Genomic DNA, 23,257 nt, shown 5'->3' on the forward strand with positions numbered 1-23,257 from the left:
GTCCTGTCCCCTTACATGCACTCATAGGACAGAGGAGGCCTGTGCTTTTAGTGCATGATGGTGCACATTCAAACACAGCAGAAGCTGTGTGTAGGTATTTCATGAAAGGGCTGCAGGAACTACCATGCTGGCTATGAGCCTGTTCTTGGCCATATTTTAGGCAAGGCTGTGGTGTCAGAACATCTTTCTAAGAGGTCCAGTGATGTGCCCTGCTGAGAAAATTGATTACCCCTCACATAATGAAAACTCATACCCTGTAAAAGTCTCCAAGCAAGTACATTCTGCTGTCTGCTAGTGTGAGAAATCTGTACAAATTTGATACAAAAGATGTTACCTCAGGTTGAAATAAAATCTTTATTTCTCCAGAGATGACTTACTGTGAAGCATTCCTGATCCTTGCACCATTCCCAATGCTTCTTGAGCAACCTTTTGCTGTTGCAGATACAAAATAGGCGTTCTGTCCACTGGTGTTGTATCATTTGAGAAAAACCCTTCAGCTCTTCCCATTTTTCCCTTCTTCCCCCCCCCCCCCCCCCCCCCCCCGCATTTTTCCTGGCTTTTTTGTTTCTTGGGGGTTTTTCCTTGCAGCTACCATGTGCTAAATCCAACTAGAAGTTAATCGTCATTTCATTGTAGAATGAAACTCTCTGAGCTCAACTTTGGGTTTCTTAGATTTTGACAGATTGGCAATCACTGCGAATCCATTCAAATATTTTAGTAAGAGTTTTATTAAGGCAGTGTGAAAATGAATGTAAATGCAAATCTGTTTTGTGATGTGTACATTTCTGTACCATTTCTTTTCAGCAGATTGCAAGAGCAATGCTTTGGCATCAGGAAGCATTCAGGTGAATGGACATGGAGGACAGCCTTTGAAACCTCCAGTTAAAAGAGGTCCTGGACGGAAGCCCAAGGTGGAGACTAATAACAGTAGCTGTGAAGTGGTGGTGCACAAGAAAAGAGGCAGGAAACCAAAAAAGCTACAAGTTGTTGAACAGCAAAAGGTTGCAGAGCAGAATACAATCCAGACCACAAGGGATATAGCAGATGAAGCCTCTGTTTCTACTGCATGCAATTCTCTTTCTGAAAATAATGTGAAGGAAGACTTGTTACAAAGAAAAGGCCGAGGGGGTAGAAAGCCAAAAAGGAAGATAAAGAGCCGCCAGCCAGGCTCAGACCTCTTAGCTCCTGCAAATGTGAAAATGCAAACAAGAAGCAGGAGGAAAAAGACACATGAGCCTATGGAGGAGGGTTCTGAAGAGCTTAAAGATTCTGAACCTCACATGAGAACTAGAAACCAGGGTAGGAGGACAGCCTTTTACAATGAAGATGACTCTGAGGAAGAGCAAAGGCAGCTATTGTTTGAAGACACCTCCTTAACTTTTGGAACTTCAAGCAGAGGCAGAGTCCGAAAGTTGACTGAAAAAGCAAAAGCTAATTTAATTGGTTGGTAATTTTTACCAAGGGTTTTACTTCAGAATGCTATGAAGCAGGTACAGTTAAGGAACAGCAGAACAGACTTCTGCTTCCCTGCTGCTATTATGGGTTAGAAGAGTATGTTCTGATTTGAGGAGAAAAATTTAGCAAAATGATAAACTGAAAGAACATTCTTTGAAAGAAATATATATTTTAAACTTTTGCTATTTATTACCCTCCAAATAGGTTATACATTTCAACAGTCATTTTGTTCACAGTTGAGAATAATTGAAGCAATTTCTGGCTGACGTACAGAGTTCAGAGCTACTCTGCTCAAGTAGTATGTAATATCTCTACACAATTGAAAAAAGGTAATAGAACTTTTAATTGCCACAAACTGAAAACAGAAATCTATTTTTGACCAAGCAAGGTACACTTGGATTGTAAAGTCAAGTCACCTAGGGAGGCAGACTTTGGCAAAAAGTGGCAGTAAATTCACTTGCATTTCTATTAAATAATAAAATACCAAACTTTGCTAATCTGAAAAGTTTCATTTCAGTTGTGATGGAATGTTCAGCTGCAAAAAAAGCCTAGCACCGGCCATTGTTTATCCAAGTTCTGCCAAACATAGCAAAAATGTAATCACAGATATATATATCCACATTGGAAAAAGTTTGACTAATGTCTAATTTTTCAGACCTTGATTCTTGTATCAATCACTAATCTCTGTTTATTGTGCCAAAGACTGAGAATCAGTGCAGTGGAAAACCTTTTTTTCTTTTTGAGTGTCAGTACAGCATACCATTTGCAGTGATAAAAGCTGTGTCTTGTTTTAAATAGTAAGTTGTTAACATTGTTCTGAAATGTATCCTTTTTGGTACTTCTGGTAGAAAATAATGCACTGGTGGGGTCCTTTGACAGAGATGTTTTAGTCTAAATGTATAACTGGTTAAAGGATTCAAGGAAATTACAGGACAGGTATGGAATTATGATGTTTACTTTCTGATCCAGATTGATTGTTGTTTCTACAACTTTAGACATGCTTAAGAGGCTGAAATGACCTACAAAGAATAGTGTGTATGTGTATATATTAATATATACATAAACACAATATGTCTAAAATATTACCCAGGTATAAATTTTTTTCAGGATTTTTTAGATAGTACTAGAATTGAAAATTGTAAATGTCATACTTTATAGTTTAATTTTAAGGGGAAGATTGGTTATTTTCAATTATTAGGGTTAAAAGGCCAAATCACTTTTTATGCAATCATGTTTTATACAGTGGTCTCATTGCACATTGTGTTTTTCTGCACTTTTTATGGTATATCACGCTGACATATGTCAATATACACCCTAAAGAAAAATTCCATTTAATGATTGTGCCTTGTATTCTATTATTTCTCGCATCCTTACTAAAATTAAGTTGTCTATTGTAAATGATAACTATATGACTTAGGGGAATGTATTGTTATATGTACTGCTCTGGAAAAGAAAAGCAGTTATTTATTTGTTTATGGTACATTTAGTTATTTTATACCTTTACAAACAAACCTTAATACCATTTTCTATCACTTAAAAAAAGTATTGTCCAGTTTCAAGGAAAAAAATACATAAGTAGTGGTATGTACTGAAATCTGGTATGGTACAAAAATGTAACCAAAATTTTCTGGTTATACTTTTTTTTTTTTTTACACATCCTCTGCAATGTCTGGAAGGGAAGACATGCAGAATTAAGATCTTAAATTTGCACAGATTCTGTATATGTATTTGAGGCCTGATTCTTCACTCTTTATTTTCTTACAAAAAAAGAGCCTAAAAGTTTGAAGAAAGAATATTGGTATTTTCCACCAAGAGTAATATAAATAGGCTACTGTGGGTAGCAGATGAGTATTCACCATACCTAGTTTTAGGTAGTTCATTTTGCTATAAAAAATGGCTGAGATATTTTCCAGATCCTCTTTGAATTGTTATGGATTTGAATTTGGGGCCTAAGGATTAGTTTGTCTTTGATTTGCTGGTGTATTTATTTGTTCTAACAAGTATTTCTTTATCATCTGATTAAAATGGAGTCACTAAACGTGGTAAGATAAGCTACGTTTGTGCAGTTGCAATACAGCTTCACCATTCAAACATGATTGATCCTACTTGTTAATTTTGTCTAATCTCACTGATGAAGGCAATCATTTGAAAATGTGTAATTTCCTGATGTTATCTGCATTGTAATATATAAAATAGATTATATCTAAAATTCACCTTCTGTATTTACTCCGTTTGTAATAATGTTTTATATGGCATGTTTATGTATATATTTATATATCAAAAATACCTTGTGTGTAAGTTTTGGAGACTGAAATAATCTGTGTTCCCTTAACAGCAGGGAGAGGAGTGTACATCTTAATTTTACAAGGGTAGAAGGCCTTACCTGCAGAACATGGGTACTGCTTCCCACCCAGTAATATCGGTGACTTTAGCCAGTAACTTTTTGATTCTTATTAGACACATTAATGTTTTTCCTTTAAAAATAAACTGTGGATAATTTGGGTCAGTTTTTTATAGAAGCAACGCTAAACATTTATTAGAAATTAATACCAGATTTATTTAAAATTTATATTTTCTATAATTTAATTTCACTAGGTTGCAAACTTCATTTATGAGACTTTAGTCACCATCAGACTGTATTTTGGTTGGGGAAAAATTTATTATTTGAGGTGGTTGTGAGTTACTGTATCAATACAGAAAAAGAGCTTTTGATTACAGAGTCTTAGATTTTTAAATGTGAGCAATAAACTATTGATCAGTGTTCTGAAATAATTTAAGATCTATAGTTATGCATGTTTTATAATGCCATCTCAAGTACCTAACAACTGGTTCAGAAAATGGAGTATCAAAACCTCATGTGATTGTTTTACATTTGCATTGTAAATAACATAGCTTCATGGCCACATACATGCAAATGATCTGGCAGCAATTAACTCAGTTTTATTCATTCAATTCGTTTATATTTGACATGGATATGAGGATACTGTTCTGGTACTTCTGTGCTATACTGGGAAACGTTAAAATTGGTATTTGCTGCTGAGTGGTATCTGGATAACAGTGTGTTAACTGCCAGTGAGGAAATACTTCTGCTTCTGTCATAAGTGTGCTCTAAATGTTTAACAGGAATCATTGTGCCTGTGCCTACATACTTAACAACTCTTTACCACTCTGTTTCTGTTGTTAGTTTGTTCTCTGGGAACTGAACTGAAACCTTACCACTGTAGCGTTCATTATTATTGTCAATATTGACCCAGAGCTCTTTGTCACTGCAGTGACCAGGGATCCAACTTCACAGAGAAATGTCTTCCTCCAGTGATTCGACTGTTGTGATAAAGATTTACAGATGTTTATTTGTGCAGTGTCCGGTTTGTACCTGTGATCAGTTTGTTGATAGACTTGTAAGGTTGAGTTGGTTGAGTTAAATATTACTATGGCTTAATATCTGTAAAGCTATTAATTGATGAAGGACCCTGATGCAGCACGTATAGATATTAATATCTATTCAAAAATAAATTGTAGTGTAGAGACAGTTTATTCACTATACTGCTGTACAAATGTTTTTAAGTACCAATTCTGTGCCAGAGGCTTTTGTCGTACCAAAAAAAGGACTACATGCAACACAAAAAACAGTCTGTCCATTCAGTAATTTCAAGCTTGTTAGGATTTTTGCACCACATTTTTAAATCTTTTGCTCACATTTGTTGGCTTGAGGACTACAAGTAAATTCTTTAGTGTGTAATTTGAATTTAGGAACATGTTAAATAGTTGATTGGTTCTATAAAAGCAATAGGCTTAACTGGATGGGACCCTTTCACTCTGTATTTATATAGTAGATTGGAGTTGAGAGGTTTTTAAGCTCACTTTCATCAACATTCACATTTTATTTGTAGCATGTGAATCTTGCTAAGGTAATTTTAACATCACTGGTCAATTAAAATATACCCATACCACAATATTTACACTGTGTCCCGAGTCCTTACCTTACTCTAAATAGTCTATTTTTGTTGACAGTAGATTGTCAAAGGTTTTTCTTTTTGCCTTTTTTTTAACAGTGTTAGAAAATCTTTAATTATAACTCTGCTACAGTGCTGTGATAGAAAAGGTAGAGGGTTTTGAAACCTCACCTAGAAACAGCAAAAGCTCATTTTCTGTTTATGACCTAAATGAAGAGAAATGAACTGTGTAAAATGAGTATATATTTTCTTTTATCCCTGAAGTTCTTGTAACAGTTTGGTTTCCAAGGGGACCTAGATATTCAACTGATAAAAGGGCTGTTAAGTTTTCTGCTGTAAATTACTGTATATACTTGTTTGTTCGTATGCAGAGGAAAGTGTATTACATTTCATAAATCTGGTCAAGGCTTGACAATGTGTTTCAAATAACAAATCTGGCATTGACAGCTTACGTAGCTTCTTGTTTCTGAATTGTGACTACAGCTTGCTGACTTTCTATGATGTCTGGGGGAAATCAGCAGGTAGCTTTTAGACCAGAGCTAACCTCCAGGTGCTCTTGTGTTTCCGCTGGATTTAATGCAGGAGTTCGCCATGCCACTTTTACAGTGTGTTAGAGAAGGAAACATGCCAGGAAACCAGATTAAAAGACATCTTAAATTGCAGAAAAAGGTGATTAGCTGCTTCCCCCTCACCACCTCCCCCCACTTCTCCCAAGGTTCTAACAGCCTCAAGGCACTCTAGAAAGAAACCTTATATGCTGCAATAAAATAAGGGTGAATAAATTTAGCTTTTAGGAGATATGTAGTGAGACAAGTAGTCATTTGGGTCCTTTTTAATGCAGATAAATACATCAGGAAATTCACTTCAGTTAATACAAACAATACATTTTAGGGAGGGAAAGTAGTACTATACTATGAATTTCTACACTGAAAGAACAAAGAATGAGGTCACACAAATTAGGAGTAGAAAGAAATAGAAGTACCTGTCATGTACTGTGTGATGTACATGTACTGTTTTGTGCTTACAACTGTGCAGGTTGGTTTGCTAATGCATTGAGACCATACAGAAGTTACATTTTTGGACCATACTAAAACTGCAGAAGTGTGGTGGACAACTGGATAATGATCATGCGTGAATTAAATTCTGTCATAATGTTTCAATATGTATAGAATGGAGCTCAACTTCAAGTAAATTACCTAGAAAGGTTAATTTTAAAACTGACAGATTTTCAGATTAAAAATTACACTTATTTTGTACAGAATTATGTAAAACACAAATCTGTTGTATGTAATGAGTAACAGTTTTGAAAACTATAATTCTTTAGCTTTATCAAGGCTTTTTTCCTTCCAGAAATCTAGATTATCATGTTATATATAACCTGAAGTATCTCACCAGGATAACAGTGCCCTTTCTTTTTGTACATATGGATTGGAAATTTCTTTACTGTTATGTGGACACTTTCTATGTTAGTTTTGATGCATAATACTTTGAATCCTTTTATACAAACTAGAATGTATGTGTAAGAATTACTGTCACTGCAATGTAGTAACTACAAACTTATTTTTAAATAAATAGAAAACATGTTTTTCTAAGCTGTCCAACAGTGTTTGCTTCTATCTGGTAATTTACTTTAATTATAACTCTGCTATGGGATGATTGGTTGTGTGTTTTTCAGAACTCCTTAAATTCAGCTCCTTGATTCCCTGTGGAATATGGAATAGCTGTATCTGGTAGTATGGTATAGTGGGAACAGACAAAACTGGAACCGGAGCACTCTCTGACTCTGAAGAGAGATCAGAATTTGCCATTTGGTAGGGGTTTTCACTAAGCCCTGCAGTTTAAGGTGATTAATGTTTGGGTAGTAATAAGTTGAATGATGTTCCTAAAAAAAAAATATAAAGGCAGTAGCATCTGGCACTGAATACACCTCGTTGAGTCCTCTTTAGCTCACTTCCATGTGTGCACCAGGGCGCCTGCCTCTAGCCCTCCAGGAAGCCTTCCCTGTTCAGGTGACAACTGTTTGTACCACAGCTGCATCCAATCCATGGAAATCTGCTCCCAACAGCTCCAGAAGAAAGTAGAAACACTTAAGCAGAGAGGATCCCCTGCCTCCCTCCTGCAGATTACTGGTCTGTAGCCTAGCTGCCCTGAGTGAGTGATGCAAGGAAAAGTCAACATAGGGTGTGTTTTCACAAAACTGCAGGGTTAGTTTGTTTATATCTTCATTTTTCTGTTCAATAGATGCAAGAAAAAATAATTGTGGATTCTGTTTAATTTCACATTATTTACTTTATCAGATGATCTTTTCCTTACGTTCCTTACCTGAAAACCCAAGGCAGTGATGGAAGAGAGCCTCACTCAGATGCAGGTACGTGTGCCTCTGGGCGACAGGAATGTGGAACGGCCACAGTGGAATGAATTGAGTTCCCTGTGACTTTCCAGACTCCATGTGAAGTCTGGCAAAAGCAAGACTTGTTTTAACAACTGAGAAAAAATCTCTGTCCCAAGCGTGTGAGTTTTGCTCATTGGTGCATTCTGCTTGGAGAAAATAATTTAAGAATGCTGAAAATATGACACACTTTGATGGTGCTGTTATGTCCTGGAGGTGGTAGTTCTGTGGAACGTACATTTCTTTCCAGTATTACAGCACAACAGTAACAGTGGTGTGCTCATCCAAGCGTAAGCCACTCCAGGTCCAGGGTTTCAGTTTTGTTGCTGAGAATAGTCTTAAGCACTTAATAACATTTCCTTTGTTTTGAAAATAGCTAAAAATATTTTTCTGTGTAACTCTGTACAGAATCCTTAAAATACAATTGTATCCCTGTTCCCATTTCTGTGACAGGTATATTTTGGAAACCTACTGTAATTCTTTCATTTTGTGTAGAAATCAAGACTTTTCTTTGTATTAACAGATGATGTGAAATGTTGGTACCTGGCAGTGCTGTTTGGGGCATGTACTGATTTTAACACCAGCAGGAAATTAAACTCCAAACCAGCCACACCCCAGCCCCTGCCCCTTCCAGTAAAGGAGAGACAAAAGAGGAGGGATATGGGAAGAGATAACAACTTAGTGAAACATGAGATGGTGAAATAAGACGCCCGCAGTACAATACAAAAAGAGAAGGTGTTTTACCCACCGAAAGGTATTCACCACCAGGAGCAAGAACAAAGGCGGTGGTGAACATGTGGTTGTGTCCATGTGGTTTTTCCAGACAAAGGCAATAGGATGATCATTCCTGCATGCTGCCCACATGGCAGTCAGGAAACAAAGGCAGTGTGGTGGGGTTGCTCCCAGGGCCAACATTTCCCAGCCAAAAATAATGGAAAACAGTGATAGACAACCCTCCCTGGAAGGTGAGTCATCTGAGTAGGGGTTGCTCTGCCAGGCTCAGTTCTGTGCATTTGCTGCTGCTTCCAACAATCCTGTGCACCAGGGCAGGGGAGGATGTCCCATTGGGATGCTGGCTTCGTGCTGTCCCTGATCACTGTCCCTGCAGTGCCATGCCACAGCCTCGCCTCAGCACCGTGTCCCAGAAAAATATCCCAGGATGGAGTCCGTGGGTCCTTTGCTGTCACCCTCCTGCTGAAGCAGGAGAGGCAAAAGTGGCCAACTTCCAGTCAGAGTGCCTGCCTTTTCCTGCTGGGTCCAGGTCATGCAGTGTGTGAAGCAGAATAACAACTTGGCCAAGCCCACTCTGCTAACTCTACCCCCTCTCTAAGAGGACAGACCATAATGCTCATTAAACAAAGGGAATTGTGTGGTTGTTGAAGTTCACCATTTTGCTTTCAAAGCGAAAAGTTTTTTGTGCCAAAGCCGGTGTTCACTGCTCTAGCCATGGATATGAGCTTTGCAAAAAATGTTTGTCACTTTTTCCAAAGATAAATGACCAAAGCGTAATGCATTTAAAAATTAATCAATGTTGCTAGTTGAAAGCAAATGTGAAAATAAAGCAAGTGCCAGCAAGCAATGGACAATGTGACTGGAATTTAAATAGCATAAAGTTGAGTTACTGTACAACAAATTATAATGCAAAATATAATTTTTGTGGCTTTTACTACTGTTAACAGTAAACTCAAAGCCCAAAATGTCTGGTTGTTTTTCTAGCTCAGAGAAATATTGTGCTAAGAAATCTTTGCAAGAGGCTTAATTTATTTTTTGAAAGGGCTGTAGTGAGAATTTATGAATCTTCTCTTATACTTTGAAATCTGTGTGAGTGCTGAAGGGATGACAGGGTAGAGGATTTGGGAATGATGTTCCTACTCTGGTAACAGCCATATGAACTTCCTTCATGCTTCCTTTTCTTGTCTCTGAAATGGGAAGATTTTACCTAAACTTGGTCTGTTGGCCTCTCATTTTACTTTAGCTAGATACATAAATAACAACAACAACAAAAACCCAAAAAAAACCAAGAAAACAACTGAAAAAAACTCAAGAAGGAGAAAGCAAGAGGCAGGTAACCAACTCATTCAGCATCAAATTTCTGCAGAAGCCTATTCCTGGAGGTATTGACTTCAAACAATGTTAGCATTCAAGAGCCAGGCAACCTCAGCTGTTAATTTGTGTTTTGTCTCAGATCTTGGAATCTGACTTTGAACAAGAATATTCAAAATAAAAAAGACAACTTAAAATGCAAACCTGGTTAGAATCTGATTAAAATATTAGAAAGAATTACTGCATTTGTATTCTGTAGCAGAGAAATCTAGTGGGGTTATTTTTCTGAAATTTGAGCACCTTATTCAAAACTTGAATTCTCTTAACTCTTAAAGAAGACAGAGTAAACTTCCATGAACTGCTAAGAATTGAAATACAGCTGTCAAAAGCTTTAAAAAAAGAACTACTTAGAAGTCCTTAATTAATGATTGCCTCACAATATACTGCCTATTTTTACCCAGCTAAAATCTCAACATGAGGAGCTGGGTAGATGTGTAGTCTGTACTGTTGCTGTCTTTCATTGACAGCAATTAGTCTGCATGCATGGGGAAAGATTAAATATCTGGAACTCAAAACATTTATGCTGTTTCATGCTTGTAAAATGTTTGAGGCTGTTAAATGTGCACCAATGTGTGCCAAACTTCTGATCAATAAAGTTTATAAGGGAAATCAGTGGTTAAGTTGTTTAGGAAAAGTTACTAGAAAATTCACATAAGCATTGTCCTAAGAAAGGGCAGATCATCTGAAATTGTGTTATGGTCAGGATTGTTTCTTTTTTCTTGCATGCTAATTTATGAAGTTGTAATTTTCCTCTGGCTATGGCCGCTTTGCCCACCTCTGCATCATGACAGAACACACAGGGCTGGTTTCTTTCTGGCTCTTGCACTGAAGATCTCTGCTCAAGCACATGGGCACTAAGCTATTTTGTAAAAGAAGCATCTTGCAATTTGATTCACTTTATGTTAAGAAGATGTCTTAACGTTTGGGTAGTAATAAGTTGCTTGAGTCACACTAACACCTTCAGCCACCCTGAGGTAGGATCAGGTGTTTACATGGCTCCTGAGGTTTTGCTCAAGGGAGCTGGTAGATCCCAGAATTTACTGCAGCCTGGGATTGGTGATGCAAACACAGCCACAATGTCCCAAAGGAGTCTGTTCTCCTTGGGGTGGGCTCTGTGAGGCAAACAGGTTGCTCTGAACAACCTGATCTAGCTGAAGATCTCTGCTTATTGCAGAGGGGTGGATTAGGTGCCCTTGAAAAGGTCCCTTCCAACTCAAACCATCTATGATTCTGATTAAAAAAATATTTTTCTTAGGTAGAATTTGTATTTCTAGTGTAGGCTAGTATTCATGTGAGTTTTCAATTGGGCATTCCTGCCATGTTGCACAGGTTTAAATCCATCAACAAAATTCCATCCTAGGCCTGGGCCCTTAGTTCCCACATGTTCACTAGGTATGGCTTGGTAACATTTTTGGCTTTTTTCAGAGCCTTGCTCTTTGGAGGGCTGTGCTCAGTGAGAAGTGATGGCTGGAGCATTTCCTTTCTCTTGGTAAGGCTCAACGTTTACCACTGATGAATCTCTCTTCTTGTCTATAATGTTCCCATTGCTCCGATCTCTCTAGATCATTTGCAGTTTGAGTCTGCCTCCTCTGTTTGCTCCCACTCTGATTTGGGTGCCATCAGCCGATCTGGTTGCAGTTGAATTTACACCACAGCAATCCGTGACACACATGGGGCTCATGGCCGGGTTTGACTCCCTGGAGCAGGGGCAGCCCGGAGTTCCTGCTGCTGACACGCGTGCTATGGAAACCACTGAGGACGCTCCTGCTTCAGCTGTGCCGGCATCCAGCCGTGACACTGCCGAGCCAGGGGCGCACCAGGAGCTCTCTGAAGTACCAACAGCGTAGAGAGAGGCAGGACATGAGGCTGGGTTACAGGGTTACGACATATTTTGCATAAACATCACATGAGAGAAAACCACCGGACTTCTATTCATAGCGGTTCACGCCACTTGTTCATCCACATTCACAGAAAAAAATACCTAGGTAAGGAAGTTGAAAATGTTACTGTCTTTATGTTAGTCTGAAGAAATAACTTAGAACTTTTTATTTCTCTATTTTAATCTCTCTAAAACTGTCGGGTTGTAAAGTCCACGGGGGAGTTTGTTGCGTTTTGACATTAAGAAATCCTTCTGCCCTGAAAGCTTTTTGTGCGAGGGAAAGCCGAGAGCAGGGGGCAACTTCCCAACGCGACTGAGAGCCTGGCCCGGGTTCAGGCTCGGCGCTCGCCTCTCCGGGCTCCTTCAGGGCGCTGTTGCTCGGCCCCAGCTCCCGCCCGTAGGCGCCGGGCCGGGCCGGGCCGGGTGAGGGGCCGGGAACAGGGCCAGGAGCAGAGGGGCTCAGCGGGAACCGGGACAGGAGCAGGGGGGCTCACCGGGAGCAGGACAGGAGCAGGGGAGCTCACCGGGAGCCGGCACAGGAGCAGAGGGGCTACGGCTCCCCACGGGCGCTGCCGGCTCGGGGCTACTGCGGCTCGGTGCCCGCTCGGGGGCTGCAGGTACAGCGCTCTTCTTGCGGGCGCTCGGGTGCTTCCAAATATGCACAGAAATAATTTGATTCGGGCTAACTCGATGTATGCCACCGCATTCTTTCCGTCTGGGGAATGCGGCTGCTGAAAATGCCGATTTCAGGGACAGGAGGAAGCTGCACAGCGGCAGAAGTTGTACTGCCCCAGAGGGCAGCGCGGCGGCGACCCCCGGCTCCTGTCCAGCCCCCAGGGCGCTCATGGCTACTTGGCTGAACCGTGACTCGTCCTCCCCCCACACCACACAAGGCTAAACAAGTACTCTACAGCTACTGATAACGCCTAAAAGGCGATTAGGAGACGTTTTTTTCTTTACTGGTGGCTCTAAAGCAGATGATGCAGAAGTTAAAAATACAGTTTGTAGTAAGGCTTCATCACACACTAAGACATTTCCATATTCCTTACAATATTCTTTGAACCTCCTCTTTGTGATCTTGACTGCTTTTGTTGGGCAGCTTTCATAAATCTACCTTCCCATGTGCACCTGTGCTGTGTATATTACAGTAACCCAAATTAGTTTGCATATTACATAAATTAGGACAGCAGGATCTAGAAGCAATTCGGACACAACTAGTGAATTGCTTCTGCTTGTGGGCTGAGTATTCCACTCCAGGAGAGAGCAGGAGTTGCACCAGCTGCACCTGGAGAACAGAGTGGGTGAATGCTGCAGTAAACCAGCTACTCTGAGAACACCTGCGTAGAAGACCCAAGTCCCAAATTTCAGCACGTCTTAATTCTGATTTGAAAAAGCCTCACAGATGTAAAGACAGTCCTCAGGTGAAGGTGAATATCTTGATGGTTTGGGGAAGGAGGGAAGAGCCATGAATATGCACTGGTATGGTGTTTCAGGAGCCTATGGGGATGAAAGGCGATGTCAAATCCTTTTCTAATCTAGTGGTGGGACTGTGGCACATTATCAACCTGGCACAGTGCTGTAAGTGCCTTCAGCCTGAAAGAAAAACCCCTTAGTTCTGTCAGATGTGCAATTACCACTGAATGCAAACAGATTATTTTTGAGGCCATCAATCTGGTATGCCAGACATGTTTAATGCACTCAATCAGATGACAAAGCAGCACAAATAATTTGGTTCATGGACAGCAGCTTTTTACTGCAAATTGGACAACCATACAAATTCCCAGTTCCTCTTTTCTTTTTTCCCCCCCTCTGTTTACAGACAAAAGAGTTGCCTGTATAAATCTTAAAAGCAGGTTTTTCTGTCTTGTGTACTTTAGTCTTCTATTAGCTTTTGTAAGTACCATGAAATTTAATGGAGTTAAAGTGGCCTAAATTAAGTGTGCTCCAGCTGTAGCCAAAATGCCTGAGTACAGATTGTACATAATGTTGTGAACCAGCAAAGCAACCTGAAGGAAACCTTTAAGTTTGACACATCTAGCAAAACTCACAGCTTTATTTTATTTTATCTCTTTTTAAAATTTTTCTCTTCCTCTTTTCTGAGTAGGAAGCAGTGAAGTGTCTGCCGAAACTTCCTGTTGGAATGCCTCACATCAATGCAGCTGCAGCTCTGCAGATTTCCATGCTGCTCTTTGCTCTTCCTGCACAGTATTTCATATCTCAGTGGTACAGAACGGACTCTGCTGAGCGCATCCAAATAACAGAAAGGTTGTAAGACTGCCCTTCCCTACTGTGTTTATTTGTAAGTGAGTTATCTCCCTCATCCCCAATGACACTTTGCCCTGGAAAGCTGAAGTGTGGGTGGATTGGCTATTCCTATACAAAACCAACATTTAAATCACACCTCAGGCATTTTTATGGCTTAATATGACTGTATTTAGTTTCAAAATTCAAACAGCAATTGTTGATTTCTTCACATATAAATCTTATTAATCTGCATGAGTGCCTTAACCTCATTCTTTTTTGTGACATTCCAATGTACGTTACTAAGGGTTATGTCCCTTTCAAAAGATGAAAATTAAGTGATTAAGTAACATTAGTTCTGATTTTCCACCACCTTTTGATATTTACTGTTATAAAATATTTTCTTGCATAGTATGACTCAGTACAGAATCTTAACCAACAAAATTCACTCACAGTAAATTACCTAAGGCAGGGACAATGATAAGAGCTAAGTAAGGAGTGCATTTCGTCTATGACTTAAGAAGTGTATTGGCAGAATCCCACACACATATCTCCAAAGAAGAAGTGGAGATTATTACATCAGATCCAAATTTTTGATAGTGGTGTCCATTGGCAAACACTGGCATCTTGAAATGAACCATGCAAAGAGAGACTCAGTTGTACATGTGGCCTGTGCAGTGCACTGGCTTTGTGGTTCATCTGTGGAATTCCAGTGCATGAAGCAGGAAGAGCAAAAGATTGATCTGATGAAAAGAGAACTAAGCTTGGTTTATGCATGAAAAGCCACAGTGAAATAATTTTCAGGCCTCATGGAATGAGTCAACCACTTATTATTTAGATTTATGCAAAAACCTGTAGGCTTTTTTAATAGTATTTTGATTATGTACACCATTAAAAAAATATCTCATGCTCTCTATTCTTGAGTAACAGTTGAAGCTGCAGAATCTGAATGTAATTTAACAATTCCTATGGTGCAAGTACAGGAAGAAAGCAATCTTGTAATGAAAAATGGTATTTTCCAAAATTTACATATGGTTTACTGGTAAAAGTGATGACTGAAAGAATATTCATTTTCAGTGTTGATATTAATCTTGAGGAGAAATTGTTCACGGTCACTGACCCCTTCTTTCTCTTTGCTACAGAAGTGAAACTTCAAAGCTTAAATATTAAAAATCTATATAAGAATACTAGAGAAGGTTTTAAAAACAATATGATGACCATTTTTACTCCTAAAGGATAATTGCCTCTTGGAGCATCTCAACAAGATCTTACTTGAGTCTGGATGCATGGACAGATCATTTAAAGCTGTGGCTCTCAAAGACAAGGTAGGGTGTTACTGTCCACACCTAGGAGATTTCAGCCATGGTCTGCTCTGAGCAGGAAGGTGAGCTGTGGGGGAGTAAGTGACTAAGAGGAAATATCTCTCATTTACTTCTGAGACTCATCTGGAACTTTCTACACAAACATCAAAACTCAACTCCATGTGAAACTAAACGTAACTCATGCAGTAATTCTGTACATGTTATCCTCAAATTTATCTGACTCTGAAGGCAGAACAATTAGCCACATCAGATGCTTTAGCATTGGATGGATATCTTATGCTCTATATTGTAGTTCAAGTTCAAAATCTGAATTAGGAATCACAGACAGAAAATCTGTGTGCTAAGTAGTGAAATTTTGACTATTGGTCATATAACAGTGATTGGTCTAGAAAAAGTAAAATTCTATCCATTCATACATACAAACCATTTTAATTTAAGAAGACTTCATGGACTTCTTTCGGTTTGTTGACGGCCTTATTTGTGAGATTTAATTCATGGAGTAGAAATACTCCAAAGGTTTTACTTTGTATGGACCTTCAAAATGTCCTTTATTCTTGATCCATGTACAATAATCAATGGTGTCAAGTCCTCTGAACTGTGGAGGATCCTGACTTAGTTTTGCTTCCAGCAAAAGCTAGAGGAATGGTCTATGACTGGAATCAAAAACTGTGCTCTTCTAAGGTTCACCATAAATTGCATCTCAACTTCATGGAAAGCTCCATGCATATCTAAAATAAAGCCTGCAAAGATGCAATGATACATTGGTTATTTGTATATAGTTGGATTATTTGTATATATTTTGTGTAGACTATATTGTCTGTGTCTTCTGAATATTTTATAAAGAATTTGCTATTCTAAAAATAATGTCATTTGAGACTTATATTAGCTGCTGTTTTAACTTTGCCCACTCCTCTTTCTGTTAAGAGGTACTTGTCAGCCTTAAGTCTTTCTATACATTTGAGCTAAACCAAAACTTTTGTAAAAAACATTGTTTGCACAGGAACCTGCTCTCATTTTCCTGCAGGCAGGGTGAAGGGAGTAAGACTGAAAGGCACCATCAAAGAGGAAGGAGACCAGGACAACCTGTGGTTCTTTGGCACCAATGGTTTGCTGGCTAGTATGGATGCAGAATGTTACCCAAACTCCTCTGTTCATGGACTGCTGCTGTTACATTGCCAGCAGAAGGAAACGTTCCATATTTTCATTGCTTTTTTACCCTTTCTCTTTTTCACTATAGCAATGAAAAATGTTAGCCATTTCCCCTTTCTAAACATGTCCATCTCCTGCTGCCCACCTTTTACATTCAGATGAAATTCAGTCTAGTGCAGAAGGAAAAGCTACACTTACTGCAGCCTCAGGCAGGGACTCATTGCCAGACACCTTGCCCATACCAGTATAAACCAATTTTAAAAAAATTCACAAAAGATACTGAAGAATCACACTGCAGAGCAGTGTTTGCTCACCTCTACAAAACTAGTGAGTTTCCTCTGATATAAAAATTCTAATGTAACTGTAGAGTAACATATTCAAAGAAATGAGATTCATACTCTTTTTTTCCTGTTAGAACAAATTCCTTTTTCTTGTGTATTCCTTAAAAGTGTTTTTATGTAAAACTCATGCAGGCTTCAAATTGTAAAGAAGTTTGTATCAAAGGCTTTGCAGTATCCCACTCAGAATAATTAACCTTCTGATTATTATTAAAACTCAGCTTCTAAAGAACTTGTTTGTATGTTGAGTTATTAATTTTACATTTTAGGAATTGGTACTATGGCGAGAACAAAGCTAAAAGTAGTGCCAATGAAGTAAAACCCCATTCTTATCTTGCAGGTATTGAAGTTTTTGCAATTTCATAATTTATTTATGATGTTGTCTACAAGGCTTCTATAGTGGATTTCTTTACTTAATTTGTAAATGGCAGACTGTTTTCCTTTTTTCATGCCTCTAAACGATTGATAATATTCAGTAAACAAAACAGTAAACATAAAATCCAAGGCCTCTTCCCTGTGTTGCGTAATAGTATCAATATGATGTAACTATATGTATGTATTTTACTGAATACCTCAGTGTATGTATTTTGAAGGGAGAAAAAAGAAATAGCTGACCACTTTATTCCTGGAAAAAAGTCCCTAATCAGACTGAATAGAAGAATTCTGTGACCTAAACTGGCAAAAAAATAATGTCACAATAAGTTACCACAAGTCAGCACTGTAAAATACTGTATGTAAGGCTTAAGTAACTGACAATGCACACACGTGTTAATGCTTTCTAAAACTCTGTTAAAATCCCTATGTAATATCAAATGCATACAAATAGAAAAGTTTCTAAGTGGATGTTCCTTTGTAAATTATAGTAATTAATATTCTGGGGGGAAACAAAGCACCTGTTCTTCTTTAATTCCCCTATTAATCTAATTATCAGTTCTCTTCATGTAAAGTCAGAATAATTTCTGTTAAAATACTTAATATAGCTGACCAAACTTCTATCCTTGCTAAGTTTCTTTGTTAAATTAGAATCAGCTCATGTTCACAGTCCAAAGCCTCAATATATTAAGTTCTGTGTGGGCCAGGTAATAATTCACAGAAGATTTGGCTACTCAGGAGTCATTGTTGGATGGGATGTAAAAGCTAACGCTCCAGAAGAACAACTACAACCCAGATATCCTCCAGTGAAACAGGTCTGAATGTACTAAACTCTTGCTTTATTAATATATACACAGAATAACTCAGGTTAAAATACCCTCAGAAACACTGTTGCAGACCAAATTCCTGCCATCCTAGTGGGAATTCCTTACTGCATTTAAGAAATGCAAGTAATCCTCTGTGTTTAATCAGTTTCAGTGAAAAAGCAATGTTTTTGAGGATCTGGTTACTTGGAGTGTAAATCTATTTAAAAACACATTTTTGTTAGAATTCTTGAAGCCTTTAAATTTCTTTTGCTTAGGTCCTTGTATTTGAAAATCAGATGCTAAACCTTTGTTGACAGTGCTAATCTGGTAATGCAGTGCTGCACACTCTGCATGCCACTGACATGCTGCTTAAGTGGCAGGAAGACACTAATTATTAAGTCAGAGGAGTGAAAATGAGGAAAACATGAAAATCTTCGCCTATAGCAGAAAATTCATGTTCAGCTGGGAACTGACATTGTCCCATTTTGTGCATTTGGTTCCTTCCCTGATGTAGTTTTATCCAACTGTCCCTCATCTTTGGCTTCTAAAACACCTGCATCCTTGCTTTCTTTTCTCCACTCAGTACTGTTACCACCAGCTGAACCCCCAAGAATTTCTCAGCAGACATTGATTCTTTTTATGTAGTACCTTACACTGTTCTGCTGTCCCAGCCTTGTGTTCATTTTAATTGTTTTTAATTTCAAGAGCAATGGCAAGCATCTTTTGCTGGTTTTGAGGTTTAATTGCCTTTGCCTGTCATGTCACAAGCACTTAGCAAAATGCCTTCTGACCTTTAGGCTGCAGCTTACTGAACTTGGTCCTTGTAAATCCCTCAAAACATCGGCCAGGTTTTCAGCCCAACTTTTCCTAGCCTTCCTCTGACTTCCAGATCTTCATGAAATCACTGAGCAGAGGCCACTGCCTGTTCATTGATCGATACTGATTGCTTCATAAACTCCATCTGTATTCATCCATCACTTTTTTGTGTTTAGATTGTGAGTTACTTTGGGCAGGAATGTTTATGGACAGCAGCGAATACCTGGCCCATATTCCCTGGCCCAGGATTTGTTTTCATAGGTACTTCTTTGTTGGAAGATTCATGTATATACACACACAGAAGCTGCCTTAGCTCTTTCCAGGGACCATGGTTGTTGGAGGTAGCATTATGTTCTGAACTTGTCTCTTCTTCTCTTGGAGTTTCATTGTCATTTGTGAAGGAAAAGGGTGGTAGCAGATCGTCATTGGGCCTATGTAGAAAAAAGCAAGGATATTGTAAATCTTGTTTCTTGCAAGGTCTGTGGGAAAAAAGAGTTAATTAAACTCTTGATTCCTAAAAAATGTTTCGGATATCACAAGAACTTCGTGTGTTGCAGATCTGATTGCTTTATATTTAATTCTGACATTGGTAAAATCAAAAATGAACTGGCTGTATATATATATATACTCACACACACACACACACACACATATATATATATATATACACACATGTATCTCAAGGGGATTTAGATTCTGTAAGCCCACTGAAAGTTAACTGATTATAATATGTAATCTTTAGTCATCATCTCTCTTTGAGGCTATTTATTTTCTTTCTATTTTTACAGGATCTAAAAGATACTCCTCACTATCGAATTCTAATTAACAAAGCAAATGGATTTGGCAAATCTACAGCTTATGTTTCTGAGGAAGAGATAACAGTTATTATGGGATTAGAGGTAGTACTTATTTTTATTCAGTTGCAACTTGATTGTTATCCTGTATGTTTAAAAGCTGGCTGACCTTTGGCTTAATAAATACCAGCTAGGAGGCAAAGTTAGTGAAAACTAATAGAGAAAGCAGATAAACAAATTACTGCTGTACTTTCAAGCATGGGTTTTTGAAGCTGAACAATGACCAAATTCACTTTAAAGTGGGGAGTACCCACTTTAAAGTATTCAACTGCTGAGGTTTGTAAGTGTTTTAGCAACTTGATTTCCATTATATATAGGCTGTTGCAGACACAGACTTTTGTGATTTCTGGGGATCTAGTAAAGTATGCTGGTTTCTCAATTCTACTCTGAAAAATCTCCATTTCAAACAGCTCCTGCTCAGCTGCTGCCCAGACTAAAGAATGTCTTCTTTCTTAACTGCAAAATTCTTCGGGAGCCAAAAATTCTGTTTTGTGTATCAGGGTTGAAGTAGCTTTTGATTCCTGGCTTATGCAAGGCACACCTGAGTTTTAGACTAGTCTGAGACTCTGAGCCAGAAAACAGCCTTCAGGCATGCAAGATACATACAGGTGGCTTTTTGCAAGGGACTCCTATGCTGCTGCGGATGCCTTCTCTGTGGACAGTAAATACAGGGTCTGTATTTAAAACAGAAAGCAGATGAACCATTCACTTAACAGAAGCCACTTGATCTAGTCAGAGCAGATTAAAATTGGCACATTCCTCTGTCTTTTGGGAAAACCTCCCAAAGGAATTGTGTAAATCAGACTGGCCTGAAGGCTCTCCATGCTCTCTCTCAAAACTGTGCTGCTGCACATAAAGGACCCCTCTCAAGTACAGTGTGACACAATCACCTCTTTTATTTGGGAGAAGCCTTAGTTCAGTCCATTCTGGTTTAGTCACCAATTGTAATATAGAATATGCCAACATGCCTGAATTTAGGAGCAGAAACTATGATGTTCCAGATGAGTATCATAAATATTTAAAACTGTATTCTGCCCACACTGTCTAAAAATGCACCTTCCACTATGCCAGTTAGCTGGCTACCTTCAGTTTCCTTTGTATTCCATCAGGAGAAACAAATACTTCATCTTAAATATTTACCTTGTGGAATTAGCTTTTACGGTATCAAATTGCTTTATTCACCCACATGGCAGGTTAATTCTCCACGAAGATTATTGGAGAAACTATTGGTAACAAGCTCACAAAACCAGGTGAGCTTGTTGTCTAGCTGAGATTATTAACAGATGGTGAGTCATGCCTCAAGTTCAACAGGTCTGTGGATTGCCCTCACTCAGCCTTTTGTACAGCCTAATAGGGCACAGTAATTTCTTGAAGAGTTGAGAGATCAGAAAATGCTTAGACTTGTCATGACCCTTTCCCAGCTGACAGTTCTGAGCCACTCACTGCAGGCTTCCTGCACCAAGACAAGGCTTGGATTGTCCCTGGTGGGTTTGCATCTTCGTATTGGACCTAGGGTCATCACCTGGGTCTGTCTTCACCATTTCCCCCACTGCTTCTTTACTGTTCTCGCTGCCTCATTGGATTAGATAACTAATCCAGCTAAAAGAAATACCAAATACCTCTAACAAATGTTAGAGGTTCACAAGTTAGAGCAACACAAGTGGGAACTACTTCAGTAAGAAACAGCACTGATTTTAAATACTGATGCTGGTGTAAATCTAGCTTGTAACATCTCATGAGATCTGTTCAACATTTGTAAAGTACTTGGAGAGAGTTGCTATTCTGATGACAGAAATTCAGTTATGGTACACAGAAAATGCCATTGAAAGTACCTCTATGTACATAAAACTCATCAGGAGTTTTCAAACAATGTAGTAACTTCAATACTTCATTTAAGTATCAGTTTATATTTATTGCCAATTCTAATGCTTCTTCAACTTGAAATATTTTTTTCTCAGGTGTATCACCCTGATATGAAAACCTACTTCAGTGGATATGATGGATCAAAATACATTATGCAGCCATGGTTGAAAAAACTCTACCCTCATGACTGAGTACTTCAGTGTCTGTACATGTAATGTACATCCAGATAACAGATGTCCTTTTTAAAACTGAGCAAACAGACACCAGGATAAAATGTATATTTTTTTTTCCTATGATGAAATAAAACATTCCTAAGCAGGTTTTATGTTGGACACACTTTTGTCAGAAGTGAACACAATGCATGCTCAGTTTGTCATGACTTAGTAATGGAGATGACTTCCTTCCAGTTTTGGGAGGAAAGGTATACATAGTTTCAGATATAGCACAGTTTCAGCCAGGTGTGCTAAACGTTTGGCACATCAAATATCTTGCTGTTTTACAAGGGCCAGGAAAAAAAACCCAGTTGTGAACTGTACTTCAAGAATTAACTGTAACCTTAATTTTAGGGGATAGACTTACCCCAAGAGTGAAGTAAAAAACCATCAAAAATCACAAGTAAGCATAAAAATTTTATTAAGATGTGTAGGATTTGAAGGTTTCTAGGGCAATTTGCTTCTTCCGTTTTCTTTTCCCTTTATCTCAAACACAGCAAACACTCTACAAGATGCATAAGCAGTAGCATTTTGGATTCTTTCTTGCAGAGTCTGTGAATCAGCAGCGAGTGACAGGTGACTGTCTATGTGGCCTCCCCATTCTTTGGTTTCCTCTTCTTTTATCAATAAAGGCTTTCCCAATGCCTGGCCAAAGAGCTGACAGACTTCCTGGGCCTTGCGGCGCGTGTTTCCCACGGCAGTGACGCACACTTGGCGGCTGAGAGGTGGAAGCAGCAGCACAATAACAAGCAGGATCAACTGATGCACCAGTGCTCCTGCCAAGCTTTTTGTTTTTAGCCTCGCAGGTTTCGTAACTGCAGAGATGCTAAGGCACATCACCCACATCACCTTCCCCCAGCTTCTGAGCCACAGCTTGGGTATTGAGGGGACAGTGTGTGGAGGAAATGTCAGCATCCACTAATTCTGATGAGATCAAGCATTTCTAACACCTGCATGCTGCAGGCATCCACGCTGAGTCCAGCAAGAGTTCAACCCTTGCTCCAGGCATTTCGGTGGCTCAGCTGCAAGGTATATTAGCACCTGCTTAAAGTCACTGGCCATATTTCCTCATCTCCTGTAGATACCTCTGGCATTCATTTCTGGCATCTCTGGAACCTTTAACGGCAGCTAATTAACCTTGCTGCTTGGACCAGGCAGTTCTTTTCTCACAAGAGGCAAAACCCCAACCAAGACTAAACTTCCTTCTGTCCCTCCCATTTAGCGAGAAAAGCCTGGACTGAATAGTCAATGCTTAAAACAGATCAAGATTGTGAGCTTCAGGGCAGCATATTTTGATGCTGAGATGTGTCACACGTGGTTCTTTCTAGATCATGTCAGCTAACAGAAATGGTAATTGGCAAAGGTACTTAAAATTATCATTACCTGGTAACACACTTGCACCCTTATGAATGAATACAAATGAAATCTACACATGATGATGTAATCAGAGACAAATTCTGTTGATCTAAGATTCCCAGCAGATTATACTCCAGTGGAAATCAGTG

At 38.9% G+C, this 23,257-nt stretch overlaps 3 protein-coding genes across 12 annotated transcripts in view; 2 read left to right on the forward strand and 1 right to left on the reverse strand.

The window, feature by feature from the left end:
* PHIP (PHIP subunit of CUL4-Ring ligase complex) overlaps nt 1-8,932 on the forward strand; it is a 110,307-nt gene extending 101,375 nt beyond the window's left edge. For 2 of the 3 annotated variants that reach the window (XM_074538339.1, XM_074538337.1), the window contains exon 40: nt 805-8,932. In XM_074538339.1, the coding sequence (XP_074394440.1) occupies nt 805-1,451 (647 nt within the window). In that variant the 3' untranslated portion in view covers nt 1,452-8,932. The remainder of the gene's footprint in view (nt 1-804) is intronic. The other variant, XM_074538338.1, reaches the window with a different exon arrangement.
* The window catches only part of IRAK1BP1 (interleukin 1 receptor associated kinase 1 binding protein 1), a 29,168-nt gene continuing 11,042 nt past the window's right edge, over nt 5,132-23,257 (reverse strand). Inside the window, exons 4-5 of one of the 5 annotated variants that reach the window (XR_012579753.1) lie at nt 18,799-19,254; nt 5,132-11,881 (exon numbers count right to left, since the gene is read on the reverse strand). Coding sequence is in view for 3 of the 5 variants with exons in the window: in XM_074538340.1 (XP_074394441.1) it covers nt 22,200-22,470 (271 nt within the window). In the remaining 2 variants the exon portion in view is untranslated. Of the gene's footprint in view, nt 11,882-15,292; nt 15,410-18,010; nt 19,255-20,283; nt 20,352-21,308; nt 22,471-23,257 lie in introns of those variants that run through there. The other 4 variants (XR_012579752.1, XM_074538342.1, XM_074538341.1 and 1 more) reach the window with 4 other exon arrangements.
* Nucleotides 13,905-21,887, forward strand: LOC102067254 (uncharacterized). Of its 4 annotated transcripts, none has more exons than XR_012579754.1 (6): nt 13,905-14,044; nt 15,256-15,345; nt 16,367-17,169; nt 17,853-18,016; nt 19,612-19,722; nt 21,636-21,698. XR_012579754.1 is itself a non-coding variant. In XM_026792778.2 (6 exons), exons 1-6 carry the CDS (start codon nt 13,920-13,922, stop codon nt 21,729-21,731), a joined length of 657 nt encoding a protein of 218 aa, XP_026648579.2. In that variant the 5' UTR covers nt 13,911-13,919; the 3' UTR covers nt 21,732-21,887. The 4 variants fall into 4 exon arrangements, 3 of the variants coding, with proteins under 3 accessions (XP_026648579.2, XP_074394444.1, XP_074394445.1); XM_026792778.2 differs by having other exon boundaries at nt 13,911-14,044; nt 17,099-17,169; nt 21,636-21,887; XM_074538343.1 differs by lacking the exons at nt 19,612-19,722; nt 21,636-21,698 and having other exon boundaries at nt 13,911-14,044; nt 17,099-17,169; nt 17,853-18,077.

The sequence above is a fragment of the Zonotrichia albicollis genome, chromosome 3 (genome assembly GCF_047830755.1).
Source record: "Zonotrichia albicollis isolate bZonAlb1 chromosome 3, bZonAlb1.hap1, whole genome shotgun sequence".
Lineage (NCBI taxonomy): Eukaryota > Metazoa > Chordata > Aves > Passeriformes > Passerellidae > Zonotrichia > Zonotrichia albicollis.